This window comes from Panthera onca, chromosome A2 (assembly GCF_046562875.1).
Source record: "Panthera onca isolate mPanOnc1 chromosome A2, mPanOnc1 haplotype 2, whole genome shotgun sequence".
Lineage (NCBI taxonomy): Eukaryota > Metazoa > Chordata > Mammalia > Carnivora > Felidae > Panthera > Panthera onca.
The window spans coordinates 75,155,516-75,182,139 of record NC_138340.1 but is presented as its reverse complement, the minus strand read 5'-3'; the positions used below and the strand labels follow the sequence as shown (position 1 = coordinate 75,182,139).

Here is a 26,624-nt window from a genome sequence, read left to right as displayed (position 1 = left end):
CTAGATTATACCAAACAGTTTTCCTCTCTCCAAAATGTCCATATTCAACCGCATTTTCTCCGGTCACTTAAAGTGTGATTACTGACAATGAACATTATTTTCTACCAAGATCATGGTAAATAGGCTGACATTTTTTTTTTTATTTATTTTTTATTTTTTTAACGTTTATTTATTTTTGAGACAGAGAGAGACAGAGCATGAACAGGGGAGGGTCAGAGAGAGGGAGACACAGAATCCGAAACAGGCTCCAGGCTCTGAGCTGTCAGCACAGAGCCCGACGCGGGGCTCGAACTCACGGACCGCGAGATCATGACCTGAGCCGAAGTCGGCCGCCCAACCGACTGAGCCACCCAGGCGCCCCTGACATTTTTTTTTTTTTTTACGTTTATTTTTGAGACAGAGAGAGAGATAGAGAGCGAGCGCATAAACAGGGGAGGGTCAGAGAAAGAGGGAGACACAGAATCTGAAACAGGCTCCAGGCTCTGAGCTGTCAGTACAGAGCCCGACGCGGGGCTCGAACCCATGGACCACGAGATCATGACCTGAGCCGAAGTTGGATGCTTAATCGACTGAGCCACTCAGGCGCCTGGCTGACATTTTTTTTTTTTTTAAATAGACAAACTCGCCAACCCATCTACAGTTTATCTGTGATGTGTCAGCTGATACAGTCTGGTTTATTACACAAAACGAAGATGTTATCTCAGTAGCATTTATTAAATAACGTTTCCTTCGCTACTGAGCTGTGAAGTCTCCTTTTCCATATGTTAAATTCTTATAGGGAATAGGCTCTAAGCTTTGTGTGACCGTGGTCTAAAGCTGATGTCCATTCTTAGACAATTTACATGACACCATCGCCCCGTTGTGTAGCTTGCAAAGACCAAAGGGAGTAAATGCTACTTACTCAGAAGATAAATTGTCTCTTCCACAAAGTTTCTCTGTTGACAGATCTCAAGAGCCTTCAAACAGAACAGGGTAAAAATGTTACTCTGGCTTATCAGGCAAGAATAAATTTCAATAGACTCACTTACACATAGATGCTCGAGAGAATTTTTCCATTGCTTCCCTTTAAAAACAAAAAGTGAACAACACCCAAGTCTTAGGTTTTGCTGGTGGCTGGCCTCACTCGTTTCTCAGGTGCCGGACTGAACAGAATTTAACCGGTAACGTATTTGAAATAATGCAGAACCTTCCATGAGCAAAGACAGAAGAGAAGGACTTTCCCACCAGGCTTTCTCTTGATGTGACTTCAGGTTTCTTCAGAGCACTGCTCCCCACCTAATTCCCAGTCACCGCTTTCAGCTCCCTGTCCCTCCACCAGAATGCAAGGTCTGGGAAGGCACTGCTGTTCATCGCGGCACATTCCCAGCACCGAGCGGACCACAGCTCAGTGGTCTGATGCACAAACAAGCACACAGATCAGATATTTCCTACTGGCTCACAGGGTTTGAAACAGAATGCTGGGCAAGGGTCTGTCAAAAGCTGAGAGGGGAAAAAACCATATGTGACCATCAAGAAGCATCAAAAAAGAGATCAAGTAAAGAAACGAGGGACTCCACAGGTGACTGCATTTCCTTAAGCCTAAGAAAAAAGACACACCGTGTCCATAAATACTTGCATACTTGCGAACGGGCTGGCACACATTTACCAAACAGTCTACTGGGCACTGGAGGGTCACGTCGGATGGAGATGTGAAGGGGATGGTAGTAAAGATAATGCTGATGCTGATGTCGCCAGGGAAGTTGGCTGGGGGCAGGGGGGTGGGGGGGGAGAGCTCTCCTTGCAAGGAGGTAGCACGCAGCCGCTGCACTCCAGGGAGGCTCACAGAGAGCCAACAGCACACAATCCGTGACCAGGGAGGCACGAATAGAGGGCCAGATGCACAGACACGGGACATGAGCTCCGGTTTATGGAAGAGGTGTGGCATCAGAACTGGGTGCGGTATGAGGAGAGGTCACCCAGAAACCTCATCTCCCATCCCACCTACATGTGTAACCTTCCTACTGCGCTGCTGTGCTCTGACAGCCAAGAATCTTCGCTGGGGCCTACGAGACATCCACGATCTGCTCTGCCTTCGCCTTTCTGGGCAGCAACACCTCACACTCCGCTCACCCCTCCCCTGCGGTCCCTTGGCCTGGAAGGCTGCCCTCCCTCCCCCCAACCCCTCCTCCCCACCCCTTCAGGCAAATATTCCTCGGAGCCCCCCAGCAGGCCAGACCCCAGGTACTCAGCCTCGGGGCAGCCCGCACACTTCTTCCCCACGATGACCTACCAGGCCGTTAACCATCCCTAACCGCCTGCTCTCCGCAGCCCGGGACCACGTGACTCAAGCCCTGTGCCCTGCACGATGCCTGGCTCCTAGTGGGTGTGCAGGACATCTTTTTTTTTAAACAGATGGAGTAGGCAGAAAAGGTTTCAGGAGGAAGATTATTGGGTTGCGTAGTCATTTAAAAACCCAATGGTTGGGTTAAAAAAGCCAACGGTTGTTTTACAAACAAGAACAAGGCGATAAAAAGAACAGAGCAAGTTCAGCAGCTCTTTGGGCTAATGAGCCCTCTTGGAAAATGGCAGCAGGATCAGGTTTGGAGTTCTGATTTTTGACTTAAAATTTTTTGTGTAGAATATAGATTTAAATGTGCCTCTGGTTAGAGATTAACAGCTAAAAAGGGAGGAAAAAAGGCTGATCGTAGAAATCAATGTTGGAGTGGGGGACCCTAAACCAAACATTAAAGAAAGGAAAAACAACCCTTGCTTCAGAATGACAGGGAGGAGTTTGAGGTACACAAATTATTTAAGTGAGGAAACGAGAAGACTAGAAGGTCACGATGAAGAGAAACACTCTTAGTTGGATGGCCCACAAGATTCCTTTAGCAGTTACATGGCAGGGGCACCTGGGTAGTTCAGTAGGTTAAGCATCTGATACTTGATCTCGGCGCAGATCGTGATCTCACAGATTTGGGGGTTCGAGCCCAGCATCACACTCTGCGCTGACAGGATGGAGCCTGCTTGGGATTCTCTCTTTCCCTGTCCCTACCCCACTTGTGCTGTTTCTGTCTCTCTCAAAAAAAAATAAAAAATAAAAAATAAACTAAAAAAAAATTTTAAAAAAAATGTTATGTGGCAGAGGTGTTACCCCCCAATATCCTTTACCCATTTTCTGTAGTAATAAGATTTCTGGTGGGTGTATGACTGCTCAGAATTTAAAAAACAGCCTTCCTAGCCACAGGGGAGTGGTGTGACTAATGTCCCCCACAGAGATGAACCGGCAATGTGGCAGCTTCTGGCAATCTTCTTTAAGAAGCAATGCGAGTCAACGCTTTTTCTTATTTTTCGTGCTTTCACCCAATCTTCTCCCGGAAACATGAATGATACTATCTTATACCTCCAGCTCGAGGTCCTACAAGGTGAGGGACCAGGAGAAAAGACTGCGTGGCGGCCACCACCGACAGGGGGCTCTGCCACCTGGACTTCTATGTGACAGAGAACTTGACTTCCATGTGGCTACTCTGTTGAAGCCACTATTATTTTGGGATTTTTATCGCTTATAGCTGAACCTAATCCTAACTAACACCTAGAAGATCTTCCTTTGTTTTGATCAAAAACATGATTTACCCTATCTCTATACCGTCAGGTCCATAAATGAATCATCATCACAAACAATGTAACTTTCTTACGGATTCCTTACCCTTCTGGGATGTTCTAGAGCAGAGACAGGATACACATGTGAGCAGTTAAATAGTGAAAGGAAACAGCAAACAAATATGAAGTCCAGAGGACCGGGGACCATTCCAACAAAAAGTTATAAAGAAACCAGCTGAGGACCTTGACTCCTGCGAGCTGCTAGACAGACGGACGGCTTACGGCTGGGTGAGACTATGTTGTGCACAGATAAACAACAAAATGTGATATGACCGGACAGGTAGAATGTTTAAAGGAAGATGGTGTGACTAAAGAGTATACTGCTTAGTTTATTACCAAAAGGTATCTATAAGTCAGTTTCATACTGGGAAATTTGCTGACACTGAAGTACCAGAAGTTTCCGACAAAGCCATCTCCCCTTCTCTTGAGCATTTAAGAACATGTCTGTCTCAAACCACACAGACTTTGTAGCCTGAGGACTCACCTGAGCTGTCTAAGACAGCAGTCTCTTGCATGTAGCTATTCAAATTCAAATTAAAAATTCAGTTCCTCACTAGATGCTTTTCTACCACCTGACTGTCCCACGTGGCTCCTGGCTATCTTGTCAGGGCAGCACAGTTTCATCACTGTAGAACATTCCACAGGATGATGCTGCCAGCTCTGTTTGGATATTATGAAAAATGACAAGTCATGTGGGAAGAAACGTCTAAAGGCAAGTCTGAAGTCAAGAATGGTCTGGAATGCAAGCAGATGTATAATAACAAGCTCAAAGATAATCTGAGTCTCTGAAATTTGAGTTTCCCAGATTTTTAAATGTTTTAGGACTAGTTTTTGACAGTATCTGAAATTATTCTTCTTTTCTCTTATATGAGAGAGCAGAGACTCTAGAAATCTCTACCAATTCTGAGTAAACTGTAAAAAGAAAATATTTCTGGTACACAGAATTTTTCTATTATTGACATAGTGCATAAAACCATGTTTCCCTAGATTCTTGAATGTTCTTGGGCCACAGTGCTCCCTCTAGAGGAATCAGTAGGGAAACTAAGATTTTTAAAGCCAAAAGGAGGGAGACAGACAGACACAGAGACCAACACAGACACAGACAGAAAGGGAGAATCATAACAAAAGAATCATAAGAAAAATAAAAATAAAATGACAGAAGTGGAGTAAAAAATGATGCAGAAGTAATGTTTTAATTTCCCTTTTCCTGATTTTATATAAAGGCAAGGAACAGAGTGAGAAATTTGGGGGTAACTAACAAGAACCTGATCATCTATAAATTAAATAATAACTTCCACCCAGACTTGACCCGGCCATCATTTATCCAGTATACTCTTTAAAGGTCACTAATGGGAATCCATAAACTTTGCATCTCCCAGCTTTATTCCTCCAAGTTCATAAATATTGCCACCTTATAAATGCCATAACAAATGAGGGAGATCGTAAATTCAGTTATCAATTTCCAAAGCTGCACAGCTGATATTATGCTTTTATCTATTCTAGGCATAAACAAATGAGATTTGTAAATAAAAACTAGTACCTGTTGGCAATTTAGTTTAAAAACTGATGTCTTTTGGGGCGCCTGGGTGGCTCAGTCAGTTAAGTGTCTGACTTCAGCTCAGGTCATGATCTCGTGGTTCGTGGGTTCAAGCCCCGCGTCAGGCTGTGTGCTGATAGCTCAGAGCCTGAAGCCTGCTTCAGATTCTGTGTCTCCCTATCTCTCTGCCCCTCCCCTACTCATGCTCTGTCTCTCTCTCTCTAAAAATAAATAAAAACATTTAAAAAATTAAAAAAAAAATGATGCCTTTCATGATTCTTGCAATACTAAGGATTATCTTCATTACCATTGCTATTATTTTAATTAACATTTTAAACCTGAGAAATGATTCCTCGCTGTCCTGGAAAGACTAGGGCATCTAACTTAAGAGATCTAAGTTCCAAGTCTGGGCCCTCTGACTTATTAGCTCTAGACTGGGTTTTGTTTCTTTCAATTCCTGAAGACTCAGCTTGTTGGGGATAAAATGACTTTATCCACCTACCTGTGCTTTTGTAGAGATTAAATAAAAATAAGGTACATGAAAACACGGCACATGTTATAAGGCACAATGGAAACATAAACGATTTTTATGGTCTTTTAAAATTGCTGTCGATGTTATAAATAACTACCACCTCTGTATCTTCTTTAGAAGGAACAACAGTTTCATGAAAGCTTATGATTAGTTTTAGAATTTAGGAGTTGTGGTGATTTTAAATCCTGAACTCTGGTCTTTGATAACTACTGCTGCCTTGTGAATGCCACTTCCTTAGAGGGCTTCTGATGTGATGTCAGAATCTCTATAAAGTTTTTGGCCAAATATTATCGATTGTGGGATTTCAAGCAATACAAACTAAGTTTGACTGGGATTCTTGAAGATTTCACCCAGCCATCATTTGAAGTCACTCTACCTCTCAACAATTACCCAAATCCCCACAAAGGCAGAGAACCAGAAAAAGACAGAACTATTCTGCCAGAAGTGAATTATCAACAAGAGGGGGTCAACATGTTTTGAATAAAGTCCTGAAACGTTAGGCCCTTCCCAGTTAAATTAAAATGAACACCAAAATACCACCAAAGCATATTTATAGGACTAAACATCTATCCACTCTTCTGAAACAGAGATTTCTTTGGTGGGGGCATTAAAAAATTTAAGTTCTTAACTTTGTATTTAATAGAAAATGATACAAATTTACTGAGTCTCTCTTTAGACAGAACAAGTGCACCTTTACTCATGACCTTGACTTCACAGTTAGCATGCTTGGCATGCATTTCATGGGGGGCAAATTTGCTTTTTATAAATTGCTAGCTTTTTCAGGTTATAATTAAATATAGAATGAATTCATTCTTTTTCAGGCTATAAGTAAACATACAAGGATTTCTAAGATGATTAAATGTCTATTAAGTTCTCATTTCTAGGGAAAAAAGAATGAGATCCTTCATGAGTTACTAAAGTGTATCTTCTTTAAGATGGCATTATGTACCTGAGCAAGGATAATGATATATTTTTGTGCGAATATACAGATGGATATACACAATGGATCCTGATGAAAGATAATCTCTTATGAAGAAGTCTCAAGGATCTGTAACAGGAAAGCTCATCTAGAAAGTTCTAAAAAGGTAGCTTGTTGACTTGATTATTTTTAATGGCATGTCTCTACCATAACCAGCTCTAATTCATTTTATTCAAAATTCTCTTTCAGTGGAAAACATGAGATAACTTAAAAAAAAAAACCTACTTAAAACATAATCAGCTTCAATATGCTTCTGTTGAATTCATTTACATGCAACTGGCTCTTCTCAGTGGATCAGGGAGAAAAATTCTAAAAGGTCTATATGATGCTCTAAGCAAGTTCTAGGTATTACAAGTGCCATTCGTAGGTCTGCAATTTTCTGAGGCTCCCCTTTTAGGTAGAACAGCGTGCCTTCTGTTGAACACTACTAGACTGGAAAACGCCTGATGGGTTGAAAGGGTGAGAAATGCCAACATCTTGGGATCTGGGTGGTGCCCCCACACCTGAGTTCTGTGAATGAGAAGGAGCCCGGGGTGGCGGCTGGTCACGGCTGACTCCTCAGACAGAGACCCACACCCAGCGTCAGTCCCTCCTCCTGGAAGCAAATGTCATTTCCTCAGAAAGTGAGATACGAACGGAGGGGCACTGTTCAAAGAGTAAGAGTCTCACTTTCGTCCTCTAGATTACAGAGTCTGTAGCGAGAAGAGGGAAACCTCTCTTTTATTTTGTAGAGTAAGATGATGATTTCCCAATTTTTCTTGGGAAAATGTCTTAGGACCCAAATTTAAAAGGTTAAAAGTTTTTCATCAACTAATATGCAGGCAAGATATTTTTTCATTAAGTACAGATTTTGAAAATCACCCGAGCTGAAATTGGTTCATAATAAATCCAATACATTTATCAACATGGCTGAAGAAGCAACTCTAGATGTGGTCAGTGCACATCAACTGCATTGCCATCCATCAATTCCTTTCTTTAAGTTTTTATTTATTTATTTTGAGAACAAGTGAGAGACAGAGACAGCATGTGAGTCGGGGAGGGGCAGGGAGAGAGACTCCAAGTAGCCCCTGCACTGTCAGTGCAGAGCCCAATGCAGGGCTCAAACCCACAAACCATGAGATCATGACCTGGGCCAAAACCAAGAGCTGGACACTTAACCAACTGAGCCACCCAGGTGCCCCTGAATCAACTTCTTAATACATATCTCTTAGGGTCAAATACATTTTTATTTTGTTTTGTTGATACATACAGCTGACTAAAAAGTATTTGTTACCTGGCCATCTGGTTTAGTGGTGACAAATTCCTTCAGTTTTTGTTTGTTTGGGAAGACCTTTATCTCTCCTTCTATTCTAAATGACAGACTTGCTGGATAAAGGATTCTCGGCTGCATATTTTTCCTGTTCAGCACATTAAAGATCTCATGCCAATCCTTTCTGGCCTGCCAAGTTTCAAAAGAGAGATCAGTCACGAGTCTTACAGGTCTCCCTTTATTTGTTAGGGCACGTTACCCCTTGCTGTTTTCAGAATTTTCTCTTTTTATCCTTGTATTTTGCCAGTTTCACTATGATATGTCGTGCAGAAGATCGATTCAAGTTACGTCTGAAGGGAGTTCTCTGTGCCTCTTGGATTTCAATGCCTTTTTCCTTCCCCAGTTCAGGGAAGTTCTCAGCTATTATTTCTTCAAGTACCCCTTCAGACCTTTCCCTCTCTCTTCCTCCTCTGGGATACCAATTATGCGTATATTATTTCTTTTTAGTGTATCACTTAGTTCTCTAATTTTCCCCTCATACTCCTGGATTTTTTTATCTCTCTTTTTCTCAGCTTGCTCTTTTTCCATAACTTTATCTTCTAGTTCACCTATTCTCTCCTCTGCCTCTTCAATCCGAGCCATCGTCGTTTCCATTTTGTTTTGCATTTCGTTTAAAGCGTCTTTCAGCTCCTCCTGACTGTTCCTTAGTCTCTTGATCTCTGTAGCAAGAGATTCTCTGCTGTCCTCTATACTGTTTTCAAGCCCAGCGATTAATTTTATGACTATTATTCTAAATTCACTTTCTGTTATATTATTTAAATCCTTTTTGATCAGTTCATTAGCTGTTGTTATTTCCTGGAGATTCTTCTGAGGGGAATTCTTCCGTTTGGTCATTTTGGATAGTCCCTGGAGTGGTGAGGACCTGCAGGGCACTTCCCCTGTGCTGTGGTGTATTACTGGAGTTGGTGGGCGGGGCCGCAGTCCGACCTGATGTCTGCCCCCAGCCCACTGCTGGGGCCACAGTCAGACTGGTGTGTGCCTTCTCTTCCCCTCTCCTAGGGGCGGGATTCACTGTGGGGTGGCGTGGCCCGTCTGAGCTACTTGCACACTGCCAGGCTTGTGGTGCTGGGGATCTGGCCTATTAGCTGGGGTGGGTAGGCAAGGTGCACGGGGGCAGGAGGGGCAGGCTTAGCTCGCTTCTCCTTAGGTGATCCACTTCAGGAGGGGCTGTGTGGCAGCGGGAGGGAGTCAGACCCGCTGCCAGAGTGTTGGCTCTGCAGAAGCACAGCATTGGGTCTTTGTGCGGAGCGAGCAAGTTCCCTGGCAGGAACTGGTTCCCTTTGGGATTTTGGCTGGGGGATGGGCGAGGGAGATGGCGCTGGCGAGCGCCTTTGTTCTCCGCCAAGCTGAGCTCTGTCGTCCGGGGCTCAACAACTCTCCCTCCCGTTGTCCTCCAGCCTTCTCGCTTTCTGAGCAGAGCTGTTAACTTATGACCTCCCAGATGCTAAGTCGCGCTTGCTGTTGGAACACACTCCGTCCGGCCCCTCTGCTTTTGCCAGCCAGACTCGGGGGCTTGGCTTGGCCGGCAGGCTGCCCTCCGCCCCGGCTCCCTCCCGCCAGTCTGTGGAGCGCGCACCGCCTCGCCGCCCTTCCTACCCTCTTCCGTGGGCCTCTCGTCTGCACTTGGCTCCAGAGACTCCTTTCTGCTAATCCTCTGGCGGTTTTCTGGGTTATTTAGGCAGGTGTAGGTGGAATCTAAGTGATCAGCAGGACGCGCGGTGAGCCCAGCGTCCTCCTACGCCGCAATCTTCCCTATTCTCCTGTTACCTGGCCATCTGAATTCAGGAAGATACCTGTAGATGTTAGACAGCATTCCAGACAGCAAGAAGAACCACGGGAAACAACACTGGTTCCCTTGGATTGCTCAGTTTCTAGTACCTACGTGGTAGGTATCAACTGTGTTGAAAGAGCAGGCTCATGAAACTTACTAGTTCATGTGCAGTCCTAACTAGAATCTTGTACGTAGTCATTTATTCACCCACTCACGATACAACAGACATTTAGGAAATGTCTAATGAGTGCTGGCTGCTGGGTTTATCAAAAATGAGTGAGACAAACTCCTTGTCCTTTAAAGAATGTACAGGATAGTGGGAAAGAGACTAGCAATTTATTATAATTATAATGTTATATAGCATAAGAGAGAAATACAGAGACGCCAACGATGTGGATGTGGAAAGCAGACAGGGTGCAGGACCTAAGTTACTGACCTTGAGTTTGGGACAACCGCCTCCGGCTTGGGGTAGCCTGGGTCTCCCTCCTAGGTTGCTCTGAGGCCCCGCTCTGACCCTGGTAAACTGACTCGGACTCCCGATACCATTTTTTTTTTTTAATGTTTTTTTATTTTGAGAGAGAGAGAGGGTATGAGCAGAGGAGGGACAGAGAGAGACACACAGAACCCAAAGCAGGCTCCAGGCTCTGAGCTGTCAGCACAGAGCCTGACACGGGGCTCAAATCCACCTGAGATCATGACCTGAGCCAAAGTTGGAAGTTCAACCGACTGAGCCACGCAGCACCCCGCTGATACCGTTTTTGCTTGATGGTTGGTGGAGTCCTAGACCCCGGATTAAACCTTTATTCCAATTAAACCTGGAGCAGAAATGCTCTAACTCTTCACCAAAATCTTAGCCAACAGGACCTCCAGTTCTCATCAGGATGCCCCAGCATTAAGTGTATGGGATGAGTCTGTCACTTACCTTTTCTTTTCTTTTTGTTTAAAGTTTATTTATTTATTGAGAGAGAGAGAGAGAAAGAGAAAACACGTGAGTAGGGTAAGGGCAGAGAGAGAAAGAGAGAGAAGAGAGAGAGAGAATCCCAAGCAGGCTCTGTGCTATCAGAGTGGAGTCCGACTTGGGGCTCCAACTCACAAAGTGCAAGATCACGATCTGAGCTGAAACCAAGAGTTGGACGCTTACCCGACCGAGCCACCCGGGCGCCCCTGTGACTTACCTTTTCAAGTGGGCAATGGGTACTATCTCGGAGAAAGGGAAGTAAGTTTGGTCGATCATACTCAGCATAAAGGCTAATCTGCTTTTCATGGTAGCGCTGCCCCTTATGATGGTCTCTCTTGAAAAGTTTATGCAGATACTAAAAGGAACGAAGGAATACACCATGAATATGAGAGTAAGAAAAACAATACCTGTTTACACTGCCGTGTTCGATTCGAAATAGCCTGGGGGAAAAGCAGATTTCAGGAAAATCTCTAGGTGGAGGAAAAGTGGAAAGAACACCTTCAGAAGAGCAAGGACATTCTGGTACTCTTTCGAGAATGGCCTTGAGTGACCTGGCTCTACTAACCAGCCATGTGACCTCAACAGGTCACTGACCTCTCTGTGACGGAGTCTATCTGCAAAAATCTCATGAGGTTGTTGGGAGGACTGAATGAGTTGCCAGGTATAAAACACTTGGATCCATAATGGCGTTTACTAAGCACTAGAGAAAGGTTAATAATAGTTATTAATATCATTACCATCGTCTGCTTCGCCTCAGAAGTAAAATGCTTGATTAGTGGCCTTCCTAAATCCTAAAAATTCTGGTCTTCTACATTAAGGGGGTACAGTCATGGGACAAGAGTATGTTCTTAGAAGCTCAAGCAACAAGTGCTAAACTAATTCTCACACATTCTGCATCTGCTAAGCCTTGTTGAGGTCTGTGTCTGCAATGACATGCTGCGTGTTCTGGTGACATCCAAGGTTAAAAATCAAGAGGAGTACAGGTGTCCTGAGCCAATTTTCCAAACCGATTCCTTTCCCTAAGCTGTCTGAAAAAGTGAATGAACCTCAAAGGAAGTGAGTCATTCACTTTCTACTCAGAGGCAAGATTAAGTCTATCAATACATTATGCCGAAGTCAGAAATCCACGTCTGATGTGTACTTAGTGTTCAGTGTAAACACACACCCCGTTACCCACCCAAGGCGGACAGTCCTGATGGCACCTGTCACATAAAGTACATTCCCACGTCGAGTGAACTGGTTTGTGAGAAACAGGGCCTCGGTTTGTCCCTGAAGCTGTGACTGCAACTAGGTTAGCTGGAGTTGGACATTCACTAAACGAGTCTAAGCGCGACACACGCATGCAGAGAAACGGCTCCTCAGGTCAACCCTTCGTGTCTCCCCAAGGCCAGAAGGGGGCAGAGAGTGGCTGGCACTCCACGGTGGTCTGATGGCGGCCCTGCCTGTCCCCTGGCACTGGGGTTGGCGTGTGAGCAGGACACTCGGTGCAGGTCGCCAGAGGTGCAATGGGATGGGAAGGCTCGGTCACATCTGCCAAGGCCAATTTTCAGAGACCTTATGTTGCCTGACAGGGGAGAGGAGCCACTTTGAGGGGAGTCATTTTGATGGGCGCTCTCACCATTTCACCACTGTACTAATTACCATGCAGGTACCTCCCACCGGCAGTCCTGTCTCAAGCCTCAAGCAGACCAGAAATCATTGCTTTATACACAAATCCCAAAGTGGCCAGCATGGTGGCGCCTTGCTTGCTAAAGCGGACAATCTTGAGATTTCCAGTCGTGAACGCTATCACAATAGCATCTGCACAACCCCTGACTGAAACAAAACAACAAAGTACCTCACACTCCCATCCTGGAGTCTTCAAAAAGCTTCCTGTGTGAAACTGACTTCTGATTAAAGACTCCATCCCCTGAGCCTCCTCTTGGGGTACAAAGAGGTGGGCAAAGATACAAGAGCCCCCACTGAATTTTTTTTTTTTTAATTTAAATCCAAGTTAGTTAACATATAGTGTAATAATGGTTTCAGGAGTAAAATTTAGCGATTCATCACTTACATTTAATACCCTGCGCTCATCCCAACAAGTGTCCTCCTTAACGCCCCTTGTCCATTTAGCCCATTGCCCCACCCAACACCCCACCAGCAACTCTCAGTCTGTTCTCTGTATTTAAGAGTCTCTTATGGTTGCCTCCCTGTTTTTATTTTTTCTTCTCTTCCCCTATGTTCATCTGTTGTGTTTCTTAAATTCCACATATGAGTGAAATCATATTTGTCTCTTTGACTTATTTTGCTTAGCATAATACATTCTAGTTCCATCCATGTTGTTGCAAATGTCAAGATTTCATTCTTTTTGACCACCAAGTAGAATTCCATTGTGTATCTACACCACATCTTCTTTATCCATTCATCAGTTGATGGACATTTAGGCACTTGCCGTAATTTGGCTTTTGTTGATGGCGCTGCTACAAACATCGGGGTATATGTGTCCCTTCGAAACAGCACACCTGTATCCCTTGGATAAATACCTAGTAGTACAATTGCTGGGTCACAGGGTAGTTCTATTTTTAATTTTTTGAGGAACCTCCATACTGTCTTCCAGAGCAGCTCCACCAGTTTGCATTCCCACCAGCAGTGCAACAGTGTTTCCCTTTCTCCACATCCTCCCCAACATCTGTTGTTTCCTGAGTTAACTTTAGCCATTCTGACAGGTGTGAGGTGGTACCTCACTGCGGCTTTGATTTGTATTTCCCTGAGGACAAGGAGTGATGTTGAGCATCTTTTCACATGTCTGTTAGTCATCTGGATGTCTTCTTTGGAAAAGTGTCTGTTCATGTCTTCTGCCCATTTCTCCACTGGACTGTTTGGTTTTGGGGTGTTGAGTTTGATAAATTCTTTATCGATTTTGGATGCTAATCCCGTATCTGGTATGTCATTTGCAAATATCTTCTCCCATTCTGTCAGTTGCCTTTTAGTTTTGCTGATTGTTTCCTTCACCATGAAGAAACTTTTTATCTTGATGAGGTCCCAACAGTTAATTTTTGTTTTTGTTTCCCTTGCCTCCGGAGACATGTCTAGTAAGGAGTTGCTGCAGCTGAGGTCAAAGAGGTTGCTGCCTGTTTTCTCCTGTAGGATTTTGATGGCTTCCTATCTTACTTACATTTAGGTCTTTTATCCATTTTGAGTTTTGTTTTTGTGTATGGTGTAAGAAAGTGGTCCAGGTTCATTTTTCTGCATGTCACTGTCCAGTTTTTCCAACATCATTTGCTGAAGATACTGTCTTTTTCTTCCATAGGATATTCTTTCCTGTTTTGTTGAAGATTAGTTGGCCACATATCTGTGGGTCCATTTCTGGGTTCTCTATTCTGTTCCATTGATCTGAGCGTATGTTTTTGTGCCAGTGCCATACTGTCTTGATGATCACAGCTTTGTAATACAGCTTGAAGTCCGGAATTGTGATGCCTCCTGCTTTGGTTTTCTTTTTCAACATTACTTTGGCCATTCAGGGTCTTTTCTGATTCCATACATATTTTAGGATTGTGTGCTCTAGCTCTATGAAGAATGCTGGTGTTATTTTGACAGGGATTGCACTGAATGTGTAGACTGCTTTGGGTAATATAGACATTTTAACAATATTTCTTCTTCCAATCTATTAACATGGAATGTTTTTCCATTTCTTTGTGTCTTCTTCAATTTCTTTCCTAAGCTTTCTAAAGTTTTCAGTGTACAGATCTTTTTTACCTCTTTGGTTAGGTTTATTCCTAAGTATTTTGTGGTTTTTGGTCCAATTGTAAGTGGGATCAAGCCCCATCAAATTTGATGCCCACAGTCCTACTGGACCCATCTATTTTCTCTGAAGCCTTTTCTCGTATCATTTTTAAAAGACACAGAAGACATGCACTCCTGCTTTATTTAGGGAATCCAAGTAGCCTCTCAAGGAAGTCTAGAATAGGCCTTAACAGTACTACCACTGAGGCCAAATGAGAGAAGAGGGATGAGCTAGCATGAGGGTGAAGGACAGAAAAATGGGGCTCTGTTCTTGGATCCTTCTGAGGTGTTGTAATTTATGCTGCAGTTGTATTCAGTGGTAACTCCAGAAGCAAGGTGCTTACTCCTTGCTTCTGGACACAGTTTGGTGATACAAACATGAATATGATAACTTTTCTTAAAATCACAATTATGAGTCAAAGTTAAAGTACCCAATCTGTAATTAGTCCCTTGGCGGGGGGGGGAGGGGGGGGTCAGAGCAAAACTAATTGCGGATTATGGTATGTGGTCAAACCTCTAATCCAAGTAGTGTCGTGAGCGAATTCACGCCAATATCCCCCACCAATACGGACAGGTGGCTCGACCACTGTGCGGTTAAAAGGGCAAATGAAGACAGTCATGCTCACCACGTGTTGCAACTCTGGTCTGTCTTCTAATTCTTCCACCACCTTTTTAATCTAGAGAGAAAAGGAATTTTTAAACATGAAGTTACAGGGGGACACAAACATAGCTGCAAGATTATCTGATAAACATCTCTCTTCCTTATGGCTAGGGTGCTCTCAGGCACTCATCTGGCAACACATATGAAAACAAAAGACACTCACTGAAATTTTATCTTCATTGTCCAAAAGCATGTCAACGGCTTTCTGAAATAAAACAAAAAAAAGTAGCCACAGTCATTGACACGTGCTGTGTTAAGAGGACACTGAACACAGTGTACCTTGCATGCTGTCAGTTCACAGTGGAGGGTTTCTTTTCCACACATACGGGTTCCTTTGCATTATAACAGCCCTTAAGGGAGATACTTGTAAATGAACATATTTTAATGTGTCTCAATCTGAGGACTGCACGTTTAGCACACCACTAAAACACCGTCCTGCTACAACTCACCAAACACCAAACATCTCGTCTACACATATTCTAGCCTCCGTCACTCCTGTCACTCTTGCTAGCTACGGAGAGCGTACTGTTCCCAGGACCACAAAAGTGAGCTTCGCTTCCTGCCGCCTGAACCTTCACTGAGACCCTCTATGGGTTTCACAGGTGTAAGGGGCTGGTCTTATGTGGAGAAGAGGCTGAGAGCCAGGAAAACAATTAGATACCTGGAGTCTCATACGGATACAAATACTTTCAGGATTTACTTTATTGACCTTTAACATTCACAAAACACACATGAGACTGTGTCTGTAACAACAGGGAGTGAGAAGACAGCCCATCAGACAGAGCGTCATTCGTGATACCTGAGCCCGGGTCCTGCTCTTGAGTCTGCTGCTGCCTACCTACCCACTCCACTGGTTTCCCCTCTAAAATGTGACGATGGTAGAGATTATCCTTAAGGCATCTTCTAATTAGAAAACTCTGATTCCTCAACTTTGGTTCATACTCTTAACAGGTACACATACTCCTGAACAGCTACACATGTCAAACTCGGCTCTGGAGACACATGGTGGGGATGGGGGGTAGGAATAAGGGGAGAACAGATAAGGGGAAATGTAATTAATTTTTATATAAGCACTTCAACCTCTTAATCATCTTGTGCCAGAGAAGCAGCCCCTCTGCCCCTGAACTTCTTCAGAACTGCACTCATTCTTTTTACATCGGCAGTCCCGAAGGACTTGAACCATTCAGTACAAAAAAAGGGTGAAAAGCATCTTTCAGGGAAAAAAAAAAGTGGATTTAGCTTCTATTTAAGTTTATGACGACTATCTGTAGCATTAGCATAGTATGTACATAATATACATGTATACGTACATACATAATATAGTGCAGAACATCCTTTAATGCAATAAAATAAAAAAGTCAGTTTAATTCTTTTGGAGCCTTACGGGTTCTACTCTTCAGCTAAAGTTTCAATTTTCTGAATGAGGAACTGTGTTCTATGAACTTTACGTCCATCATGGTTACTTGTGATTAGCTTTCTATGTTACACACACGTGCGCGCGCGCGCGCACACACACACACACACACACACACACAGGCCACTGTGAGCTGTGGAGTCTGGGTGCCCTCAATGGTCAAGGAATCCACTGTTCAAATTTGTCATGCAATAAAATAACACATCCTCCACGTCTGACCCAGTGGAAACGCCACATGCCGAATCTGTGAATGCCAACGAATAAAATCACAATAAATGGATCAAAACAGAAGTTCACCTAAAATTTTAATTCTGGAACATACAATTAAGAGAGGTGAATGAGGCAGAGCGTATGGCTAGTTTCTCTGTTTCTATGAATTATGTGAATTGTTTGATGAAACAATTACTTCACACACACACAACTTTCCAAGTTCCACATGAGATTATGACTGCTTTTGCAGAATAACCACATCAAGTAAAGGATTCCTGAATCCCAAGTACTAAAACAGCTTAACATCTAGGGGCACCTGGGTGGCTTAGTCGGTTAAGCATCTGACTCTTAATCTCGGCTCAAGTCATGACCCCAAGGTTTGTGAGATCAAGCCTGCTTGGGATTCTCTCTCTTCCTCTCTCTCTCTGCCCCTCCCCTGCGCACATACATGCTCTTTCTCTCCTTCGAAATACATAAGCTTCAAAAAAATATATATATACAGCTGAACATCTAGTGAGGATCAGTGTTCTGAACATGATTATACAGCCAAGCTACTTGATTTATTACCTTCTCCAGCATTTGAACAGGTGTTCAATTATTAAAACTTTAGAAGAGTAAAAATAATTGATCGGTATTAAAATAAGAATGCATTACCTCAGAATCAAAATCCATCAATAAAACAATTTTATCCTTGATAGAACTGAAAAGATTATGCTTGTGGATCAATTGGAAAACATCCTTATGTCTTAATGTTAAGTATATTTCCAGAGCATTGCCATAATTTTTGTCATAGGTGTACCTGGTAATACAAAATTTTTTACATTAATGTTCATCAACACTTCAATTAAACACACACATACACATATACAAATCATGTTTTGCAATACGAAAAACTGAAAAATTTGTTTAAATAGAAAAGTCCACTTTATTTGGAAGACTATTCTTTGGGATTTAACTATATGTGACCAGTAAGAACTTCTTTTTCAGAACCTTGCTTCCCATTTCGCCAAAGCTCAGGGAATTTACAACGGTCAAGTACTAAACATATTCTTTTATAGAAATTTTCAAAAATTTTTCGTAAAAGTCCATATACCAGGCAAAGAAAGTATGATCCAAAACAAAGGGAATTCTTATTCCAGTAATAAAAAAATTCAGTTCCAATTTTTTAAAGCAGTGTTCAGCTGACAAATGGATTCTATCCCAAAAGCTTTTCTGTAAGGGGAGCATTTAGAACTGACACGTGTTTTTTTTATTGAAACACTGTTTTTCACATTAATTCTGAAGCCAGCTCCTTAAAACCAACTGAACCTAAATTGTCCATTATTCGTTAAAAATTATTATGGGGTTCCTGGGTGGCTCAGTCAGTTAAGCATCCAGCCTTGGCTCAGGTTATGATCTCGTGGCCGGTTAGTTCGAGCCCCGCATCAGGCTCTGTGCTGACGGCTCAAAGCCTGGAGCCTGCTTCGGATTCTGTGTCTCCCAATCTCTATGCCCCTCCCCTGCTCACACTTTGTCTCTCTCTCAAAAATAAATAAACATAAAAAAAAATTTTTTTTAACAATTATTATTTTAAAAATATTTAACATTTATTCATTTTTGAGAGACAAAGACAGAGCGTGCATGGGGGAGGGGCAAAGAGACAGGGAGACACAGAGTCTGAAGCAGGCTCCAGGCTCTGAGCTGTCAGCACAGAGCACGACGCGGGGCTCAGACTCACAGACTGCAAGATCATGACATGGGCTGAAGTTGGACACTTTGACTGAGCCACCGAGGCGCCCCTGAACTCTAAGCCATTTTGGTGCACTTTCTCCGTCTTGGCAAAAGACACAAGAAGATGGGGGAGGGGTGGCCTGAGGTGGTAGGGATGCTCAGGAGAGGCTGACACAGGAACAGGGTTCCTGAGGTGACCCACGGTATGCTTCTCTTTTCACTAGACCAGACCTGCCCCAAGGCAGGACTGTGTCTTACCTATCCTCGTGTCCCAGGCATACAGAAGCCCAGCTCACCTGAAGTGCCCAACAAATATGAAAAATATTAACCAAGCTTCCATTTTCTAGGCTCTGACTCAGTGCCAGGCACTGTGCTTAATTAGTTCTTAATTATGACTTCTCCTTCAAGCTTTTAAATCATCCCATTAGGAATGTATCCATCTTACAGAGAAGGAGGCTGACGTTTGAGAGATTAACTGACACGCAGATCCAAGAGTGACAGAATCCAGAGCCTGCCTGGGAAACCGATTTTCTTCTGGAATCTAAGACCTGGCATTCTTCCCTTCCTGAACCACTGCCTCTGCGTGGAGCTGCTGACGAGGGTCCCCTCTCCTCAGGGAAACAGACTGCATTACATTTGTACAGTTTCACATGTTTTCCTCACCTGCTAGCTGTGCACCGGAGGTTTATGAAAGGACTTTACTAAGACCGAATGTAGGAAAATGGTACAAAAGGCTCCCTCTTCTGCGTCCTCCCCATCCAGAGTGCGCTAGATCTAAAATATGAAAAACTCCTCATGTGGACTGAATTGGAAAAAGCAGCACTAAATTGTACTCACAGTTCTGCCAGGGTTTTGAGTAGGGTCCTATTCTGACTATCTTTCTTCAGGTGATCCCGAACTGCTTGAACAATTACTGAATTATTGTACAGATCTCCAGGCCATTCTCGGATCAGAGTGGCAAAACCCTAATCAAGGGGGAGAAAACAGAAGAACACTCTATATACACAGAGTAACAATCCAAAAGGTTTAAACGATGCCTAAAAGTATTCATGTAAACAGACGGAATAATTTTATGATCAAAACTCTGGTCCAGGGGCACCTGCATGGCTCAGTCGGTTGAGTGTCCAACTCTTGATTTTGGTTCAGGTCACGATCCCAGGGTCGTGGGACTGAGCCCTGCATCAGGCTCTGCACCGAGTCTGGAACTTGCTTAAGATTCCCTTTCTCCCTCTCCCTCTCTCTGCCCCTCTCCCCTACTCACATGCTCTCTCCCTAAAATAAAACAGACAAACAAACAAGCAAAACTTTGGTTCATGAACATATCACCAATTCTCAGGCTCTGGGTTTGGGGGCAGTGAGGGAGGCAGACAATTACTGCCCACTAATCTCCACTTACCGTTTCTGGAAGAGGTAGTGCCATCCAGTTCCGCGCAAGTAAGGCAGCCCCCCAGGTGTCCAATAACGTGATGCCGCACACACGGAGCTTAGGTTTGCTTTGCTCTAACCTCACTCTGGACAAACTGTAACGCTAGATGACATTCTCAACATCTTGAAGATGCTGCCCCAGTTGGCTACTTTCCTCCCTGCCTTCTGTGCCCGCTGTGTCTGGCCTCGTGTGCACTGGTCACACAGGTGTCCTGTGCAGCTGGCAGTGCCACACACGGTGGCTTGTTCCCACAGCAGAGTCACCGGCGCCCCACCATCAGCAAGACACCATCTTTGTCCTCTTTCCATCTTGCCCCTAAACCTAGTTCTGTGTAGGGGATTTGGGACTTTGGCTCAAGTCCTAGCCCCTAGCTGGATCTCACATTTTGTGGTTCTCGTAGAAAACCCCAGATCTTCTGATTGGATCCTGTTTCCCTCCTACGTTTGGTTATTGGCCAGTAGGATCCTGGGCATTCTCTGCCCTCCCATTCCTGACTTCAGTGCTCAGGTTTTGTAACTCAAAAGTATGGCAGAGCAGTTTGCTTACTGATCCTTGACAGCTTGTAGAGAAAAACCTTAGATGTATTCAAGACAGCAAAGGGAAGTAAAAATCTTCATGTTATTGAAAAAGATATAATTAATATTAAGTATCTCAACTAATCCTTTAATAAACTACTATGAATTTAGTTAAGTGACATTCATTCATTTTAATGTTTGTTTATTTTTGAGAGAGAGAAAGAGAGAGCACGAGCGAGGGAGGGGCAAAGAGAGAGGGAGAGAGAAAATCCCAGGCAGGCTTTGCGTGGTCAGCACAGAGCCCGATGTGGGGCTCGATCTCACGAACTGTGAGATCATAACCTGAACCGCAATCAAGAGTTGGACGATTAGCCTACTGGGCCTCCCAGGAGCCCCACTTAAGTGAGATGTAGAAATGAAAATAGTGTGGTGGAATTTGCTTCTGTAAAGTACCAAGATTTGCTACAAAGAAAATCCCGAAGAATCAAGATCACAGTCTCCATGAAAGTCCTACCTAACTAACCCGGGAAGGATGGCAAGAGACCAAAACAATAGGCAACACGTTTTCCATTCAAACTGCAACCTTGGCACATAAAAGCGCGATTGCTGTTTGACTTGAGAGGTTTGGGGAGAGGTGTACTTAAGTAAAGATGTTACATCAGATAAAATCATTAAATCAGAATATTAAAATGTTCTTCGAGCCAAAATGATACTTTGGATCAAGTTTCTGTTTTAAGACCGCATAATTTGTAAAATAAAAAAAAAAAAAATCTGAAAAGATTCCCACCCAAACACTGGTGGCTCTCAGTAGCCCTGAGACCAGGAATAATACTGTTTGGGAAGGGCTTGGCTCCATTTTCTCTTCTCCCCTTTCATGTGACAGTCTTGCAGCACTGACAGCTTCTCACACAAAATAAGACAAAATGACCGGTCACACTGTGTGACAAAAACATGATGACTCCTAAATAAACTGAAATAAACACTTATCACATTTCACATTAGGCTTTTCTCTGCTTACCTGGCTCCGTGCACCCTCGAACAGATGTGCTAAGAAATACTGATGCAATCAACCCTGTGGCCTTTACGATTAATCAGAGGACACGGTTATCAGGGGGCTGTTCTGATCGAGTGGGGAGAGTGAGAGAGCACCTCAGTGCCCATCAGAGTTAAGTACGAGGTTATACAGTGTTCATTAAATGAAATGCCAGAGCAGTTGTCCTACTTTTAATAAGCTTATACATTTGTCATCAGTATTATGAAACAAAGTTTAACTCACTATGGAGCTCTAGTGGCACAATTGGCTAGCCCATGGTACTCATAAAATAATTCTGCTATGGGGCGCCTGGGTGGCTTAGTCCGTTAAGCATCCAACTGCAGCTCATGTCATGATCTCATTGTGTCTGGGTTCGAGCCCCGCGTCGGGCTCTGTGCTGACAGCACAGAGCTCGGAGCCTGCTTCGGCTTCCATGTGTCTGTCTCTCTCTCTCTCTCTCTCTCTCTCTCTCTCTCTCTCTGCCCCTCCCCCGCTCATGCTGTCTCTCTCTCAAAAATGAATAAATGTTTAAAAAAATTTTTTAAAAATAATAAAATAATTCTGCTAGGTTGTACCCCATAGAAACAAGCCATGAAGCATCACTACCTCCAAGTAAATACAGCCACTTCATATCTTCATTTAGGAAGAAAATTGAGAAGTCAATATTCCAGAGAGGTAGACAGCTGTTTTTTGTTTTCAATCTGATCTTTACTGCTGTTTAGTGACACAAAATTTTCATCCACATAACACATGATCAAAAGTGTTGTTACAGAACACTGTTCCCTGGTCAATTCTGTGACAATTTAATTCAAAATTAAACATGAAATTAAGATTGAGGGAAGGTAGACAATTTATAAGAGCTTATGACAGTGACAATAAATTATGTAGACCCTTCTTAACAGGGCTGACCAGGCAGACACCCTGATTATTCAGGAAAAAATACCCACGAAATCTAAGCTTAAGTCATGCTTGTTTCTTTTTGTCTCAGTCAATAGGCTTCCAGACATGAATCAATAGGATAGGTTTAAGGATACAGAATTTAAGACCATTTCTTGAAAAAGAGTTGAATCATGTGAAAGAATTGTAACACAATCATAAAAATAATAAAATTGTGGTTTCCATGGTTAAATTACATTATTTTAAAAAAAGGGTAGGTATACTAAGCTTCAGTATTTCTCAATAAAATTCATATTTTTCTCCATCATTTTTATAGGACACTCATAATTCTCTTTTGGGAAGATGTACAAAGATGGAATATTTATGACAGCCACTCTCTCTACTCAGAACATACTGGAAAGAAACAGAAGTCCATTACAAGTCCTTATTCACTGAAGAAATCTTTTCCAATAACTATGGCCAATAATGGTCTATAATGGTCTCTCATTAGATCTCGTATAGAACATATCGCTCTGCCCTGTGTCACTTACAGTCCAGTTGCTTAAAGCTTACCGAGGTGGTCTCCACCCTCAGCCTGTAAATCTACTGAAGATAGGACTGTGTTTTTTAAATTTCTCTTGGATCCAACCGAGTACTCAGCGCAGTTCTAGGCCATGGAAGGTTCTATATAAAGCTCTGTTGAACTGAACGGAATGGGAAATGAATAGGAACCATGCCTCTAGCCTATATCAGCTGGCACCCAACATAAATGACAGAAACTATTACCATAAACTCTTCTAGGAGACCTACATCTACAGATCTAGAAAGGAGTAGATCCATGCTGTAAAAGCAAGGGAACAATACAGATCGCATGTGCCTCAGGCTGCTTGAATCTTTCATATCCAGGAACACCTGGGGGAAAGTAACTGACCACATACCTGTGTTATCCGCATACGGGATCACTGTTTTTTAAATTTTTTTTTTTAACGTTTTATTTATTTTTGAGACAGAGAGAGACAGAGCATGAACGGGGGAGGGGCAGAGAGAGAGGGAGACACAGAATCTGAAACAGGCTCCAGGCTCTGAGCGGTCAGCCCAGAGCCCGACGCGGGGCTCGAACTCATGGACCGCAAGATCGTGACCTGAGCTGAAGTCGGCCGCTTAACCGACTGAGCCACCCAGGAGCCCCCGGGATCACTATTTTAAGGGGCCCTGTAGACCTTAAGATCTAAAATTCACGTCAGAGTTAAAACGTAGTAGTGTTTGCCATGGGACCTTCCTTAAATTCAATCTGTTATTGGTAAAAAAGGATCCTAACAAGGCACTCAGAAGCCAGGCACTCCAGTCTGCTCACCTCCTCCATGTATGAACCTTTTTGGAAGCCACCTCAAGTTCTGGTGCACATAAAGTCCTCCTTATCTTTTAAAACATAACACCAAGATACAAGATGGCAGGGACAGCTGGTAGCATACTACGAGGCACCAAAAAATGAACACCTATCACTGGGTTAGGCTCTTGGAACTTTACGACGAGCTGCAGACGGTGCCTTTCCCTGCCATCAATAAGCAAACAGATCTTTTCCAATCTCCTTCCCCATTCCTGCACACCGCGCCTGCCCCCCGCCCCCCCTCCCGGTTTCTCTTCATTCTGCCTTTGGCAAACTTAGTTCTGAGACTCCAGCATCAATGGGTGGCTGCTCTTCTGTGTACAAAATCACCAAACAGTACTTAGTCCTTTTTCTTTAGCCCTTTCAAAGAGCCAAAGGAATTAGCTGTAGGAAATTATAAAGGAACAGAAGAACTGGTCACAATGTATGCAGACTAGAGATTTTCACGGTCTATGCAGACACGCAGACACGAGTGGGCATCAGGGTCTCACCTCGGCTTTATCTATCACACACGACCCGCAAATCTGCTCCCTTTCAACCCCCTGCTCCCCTGTATTACTTTTCTAGATTTCTTACCACTTTCCCATTGAGAGAAAGTAACTATGACCGTGTCAGAATGGCCGTACCTCATAATCACTTTCCAAAAATTCATGTAAGATCATTTCATAGATGAGTGGTTTCAGAACTGGGTCTCCCCTTGGCAAGTAAGGACTAATAGCCTAAGGAAGGAAAAGGAAAAAAATCTTTTCAGAAGGGACAAAACGAAACCATACTCCAATTACGTAGAAAATGTAAACGTACAGAGATCTTTTGCCACCTATCATAGGGTTATGTTGATAAAACCATCATAAATTGAGAATATTTTAAGTCAGAAATGCTTTTAAAGTACCCCCCTACCGAACATCACAGCTTAGCCGAGCGTACCTTAGATGTGCTTACATCACTTACATTAGCCGACAGTTGGGCAAAATCCTCTAAAAATAAAAGCACACGGCCTGCTTTTATTAGAAAGCATTGAATATCTCTTAGTTTACCGAGTATTGTACTGAAAATGAAGAACAGAATGGCTGTGTGGGTAGAGAATGGTTGTGAGCGTATGGGCTGCTGACCCAGGTGATGGTGCAGTGGACCTCATCGGGAGTTCCCCTCGGCTGCCCTGCCTGGCAGTGCGACAGAGGCTTGTCCCATGTATCACAAGCCCAAGACAAAATCCGAATCCAAAGTACAGTTTCTACTGTGTGTCACTTTTGCACCAATGTAAAGTTGAAAAACCAGAAGTTAAACTACTGTAAGTAGGAGACCATCTGTGTATTTTTACTTTTAAAAATGTAAGGCAACAGATGGGGTGCCTGGGTGGCTCAGTTGGTTAAGCATCTAACTTCAGCTCAGGTCAGGATCTCATGGTTCCTGAGTTTGAGCCTCGCATCAGGCTCTGTGCTGATGGCTCAGAGACTGGAGCCTGCTTTGGATTCTGTTTCCCTATCTCTCTGCCCTGTTCTCATTCTGTGTGTGTGTGTGTGTGTGTGTCTCTCTCTCTCTCAAAGGTAAACAATCATAAAAAAAAGGTTTTTTTAAATGTATGGCAACAGAGTACTTTGGAAAATTATTATGAAAAAAAATTCAAATAAATTCTATCTTACAACACATTACAATATATATTCAAAAGTATCTATGACATGTACATATGTATGAATGATGAATAAAAAACTGCCTCAGGTTAAACTTTCTCTCGCTCTTCTTCCTGATACTTCTAAATAATAGGAGGAAGAATGTCGCAGAAATAAAAGCTTTACCTTAAGTAATCAAGGAGTTACAGGTCACCTATCCCTATTTTTTTCCTTAAAATGGAATCTATCACTCTTTAAAAACTTATAATCATCATTTGAAATTAAGGGAAAATAACACACCTTGCGTTCTTTAGCCATTTGAGTGCTGTGTTGAGTGCTGAATTTCCAAACACTGTTAAATGACCCTGCAGTGCACTATGTACTCATCACCATATTCTGTCCTGGGGACACAGACCTAGAGTCACCATCCCAAGGGGCTCAAAGCCTCAGAGGGATGGCATGCACACATCTAAACAGCCAACTGCAAGCCTGTGTGCTAAGTGTTCTAAGAAAGGGGTTCACAAGGTGCTGGGTGAGCAGGGGTGGAGCCTATATACTGAAGCAGATGCAATGGACACCAGGAGTCCATCAGGAAAAGAAAGATGGGGAAGGGCAGAGGGAATAGCGTGGAGCCATGGATGTGCACTGTGTTCAGGGAGACCAGAGGGGCTCAGAGACGTGGGACACGGGTCACAGAAGTGAGCTAAATCTGGAGAGAAAGGGGAAGTGAGGCAATGAAAGCAATTTGGATTTTATACTTCAAGCAGAAGGGCAGGGAGAAGAACGGATTTAATTTTTAAACCGCTAGCCCTGGGTAGGGCTGTTCGTCCGTCTGTCAGAAGGCCCCTGCAACGGCACAGACGAGAGTCAAGGCAGCAGCAGTGGAGGGGAAGAGAGGTGCTGACAAGGTAAGACAGAGCCACAGATTAAACAGAATCGGGAGGCAGCTCAGATGTTCTCATCAGGGCAGCGGCTGTGAGCCGTAAAGCATGGAGGGATGGGTGTATCGTGAAGTCACAGATACAGACTGAGAGAGGGAGGACCAAATTTGGGAAAGCAACGCATTCATGTTCATCTGAGTGATTGTTATCAACAGTTCATGAAAGTAAAAATGGCCATCACGCGTTTCCAGGACAGACACTGAATTTAAAAGAGAGGTTTGGGTTATGGAGCCATCAACGTACACATGGCCACAGGACTGGATAAGATCCTCCAGGAGCAGCCCAGTGAACAAGACAAGAAGTGTCCCTGGGGGAAGAAGAACAACATGTGGGCAAAAGTGCAGATGTCACAGGACAGGC

General features: G+C 43.4%; 1 protein-coding gene across 2 annotated transcripts in view; it reads right to left on the bottom strand.

Annotated features, from left to right (window-relative positions):
- The window catches only part of VPS41 (VPS41 subunit of HOPS complex), a 186,997-nt gene that overhangs the window by 19,176 nt on the left and 141,197 nt on the right, over positions 1-26,624 (bottom strand). For both annotated transcript variants that reach the window (XM_060632220.2, XM_060632221.3), the window contains 7 exons: positions 24,343-24,435; positions 19,317-19,444; positions 17,424-17,568; positions 15,309-15,350; positions 15,111-15,161; positions 10,940-11,077; positions 902-956 (listed from right to left, as the gene is read on the bottom strand). In XM_060632220.2, coding sequence (XP_060488203.1) covers positions 902-956; positions 10,940-11,077; positions 15,111-15,161; positions 15,309-15,350; positions 17,424-17,568; positions 19,317-19,444; positions 24,343-24,435 — 652 coding nt within the window. The remainder of the gene's footprint in view (positions 1-901; positions 957-10,939; positions 11,078-15,110; positions 15,162-15,308; positions 15,351-17,423; positions 17,569-19,316; positions 19,445-24,342; positions 24,436-26,624) is intronic.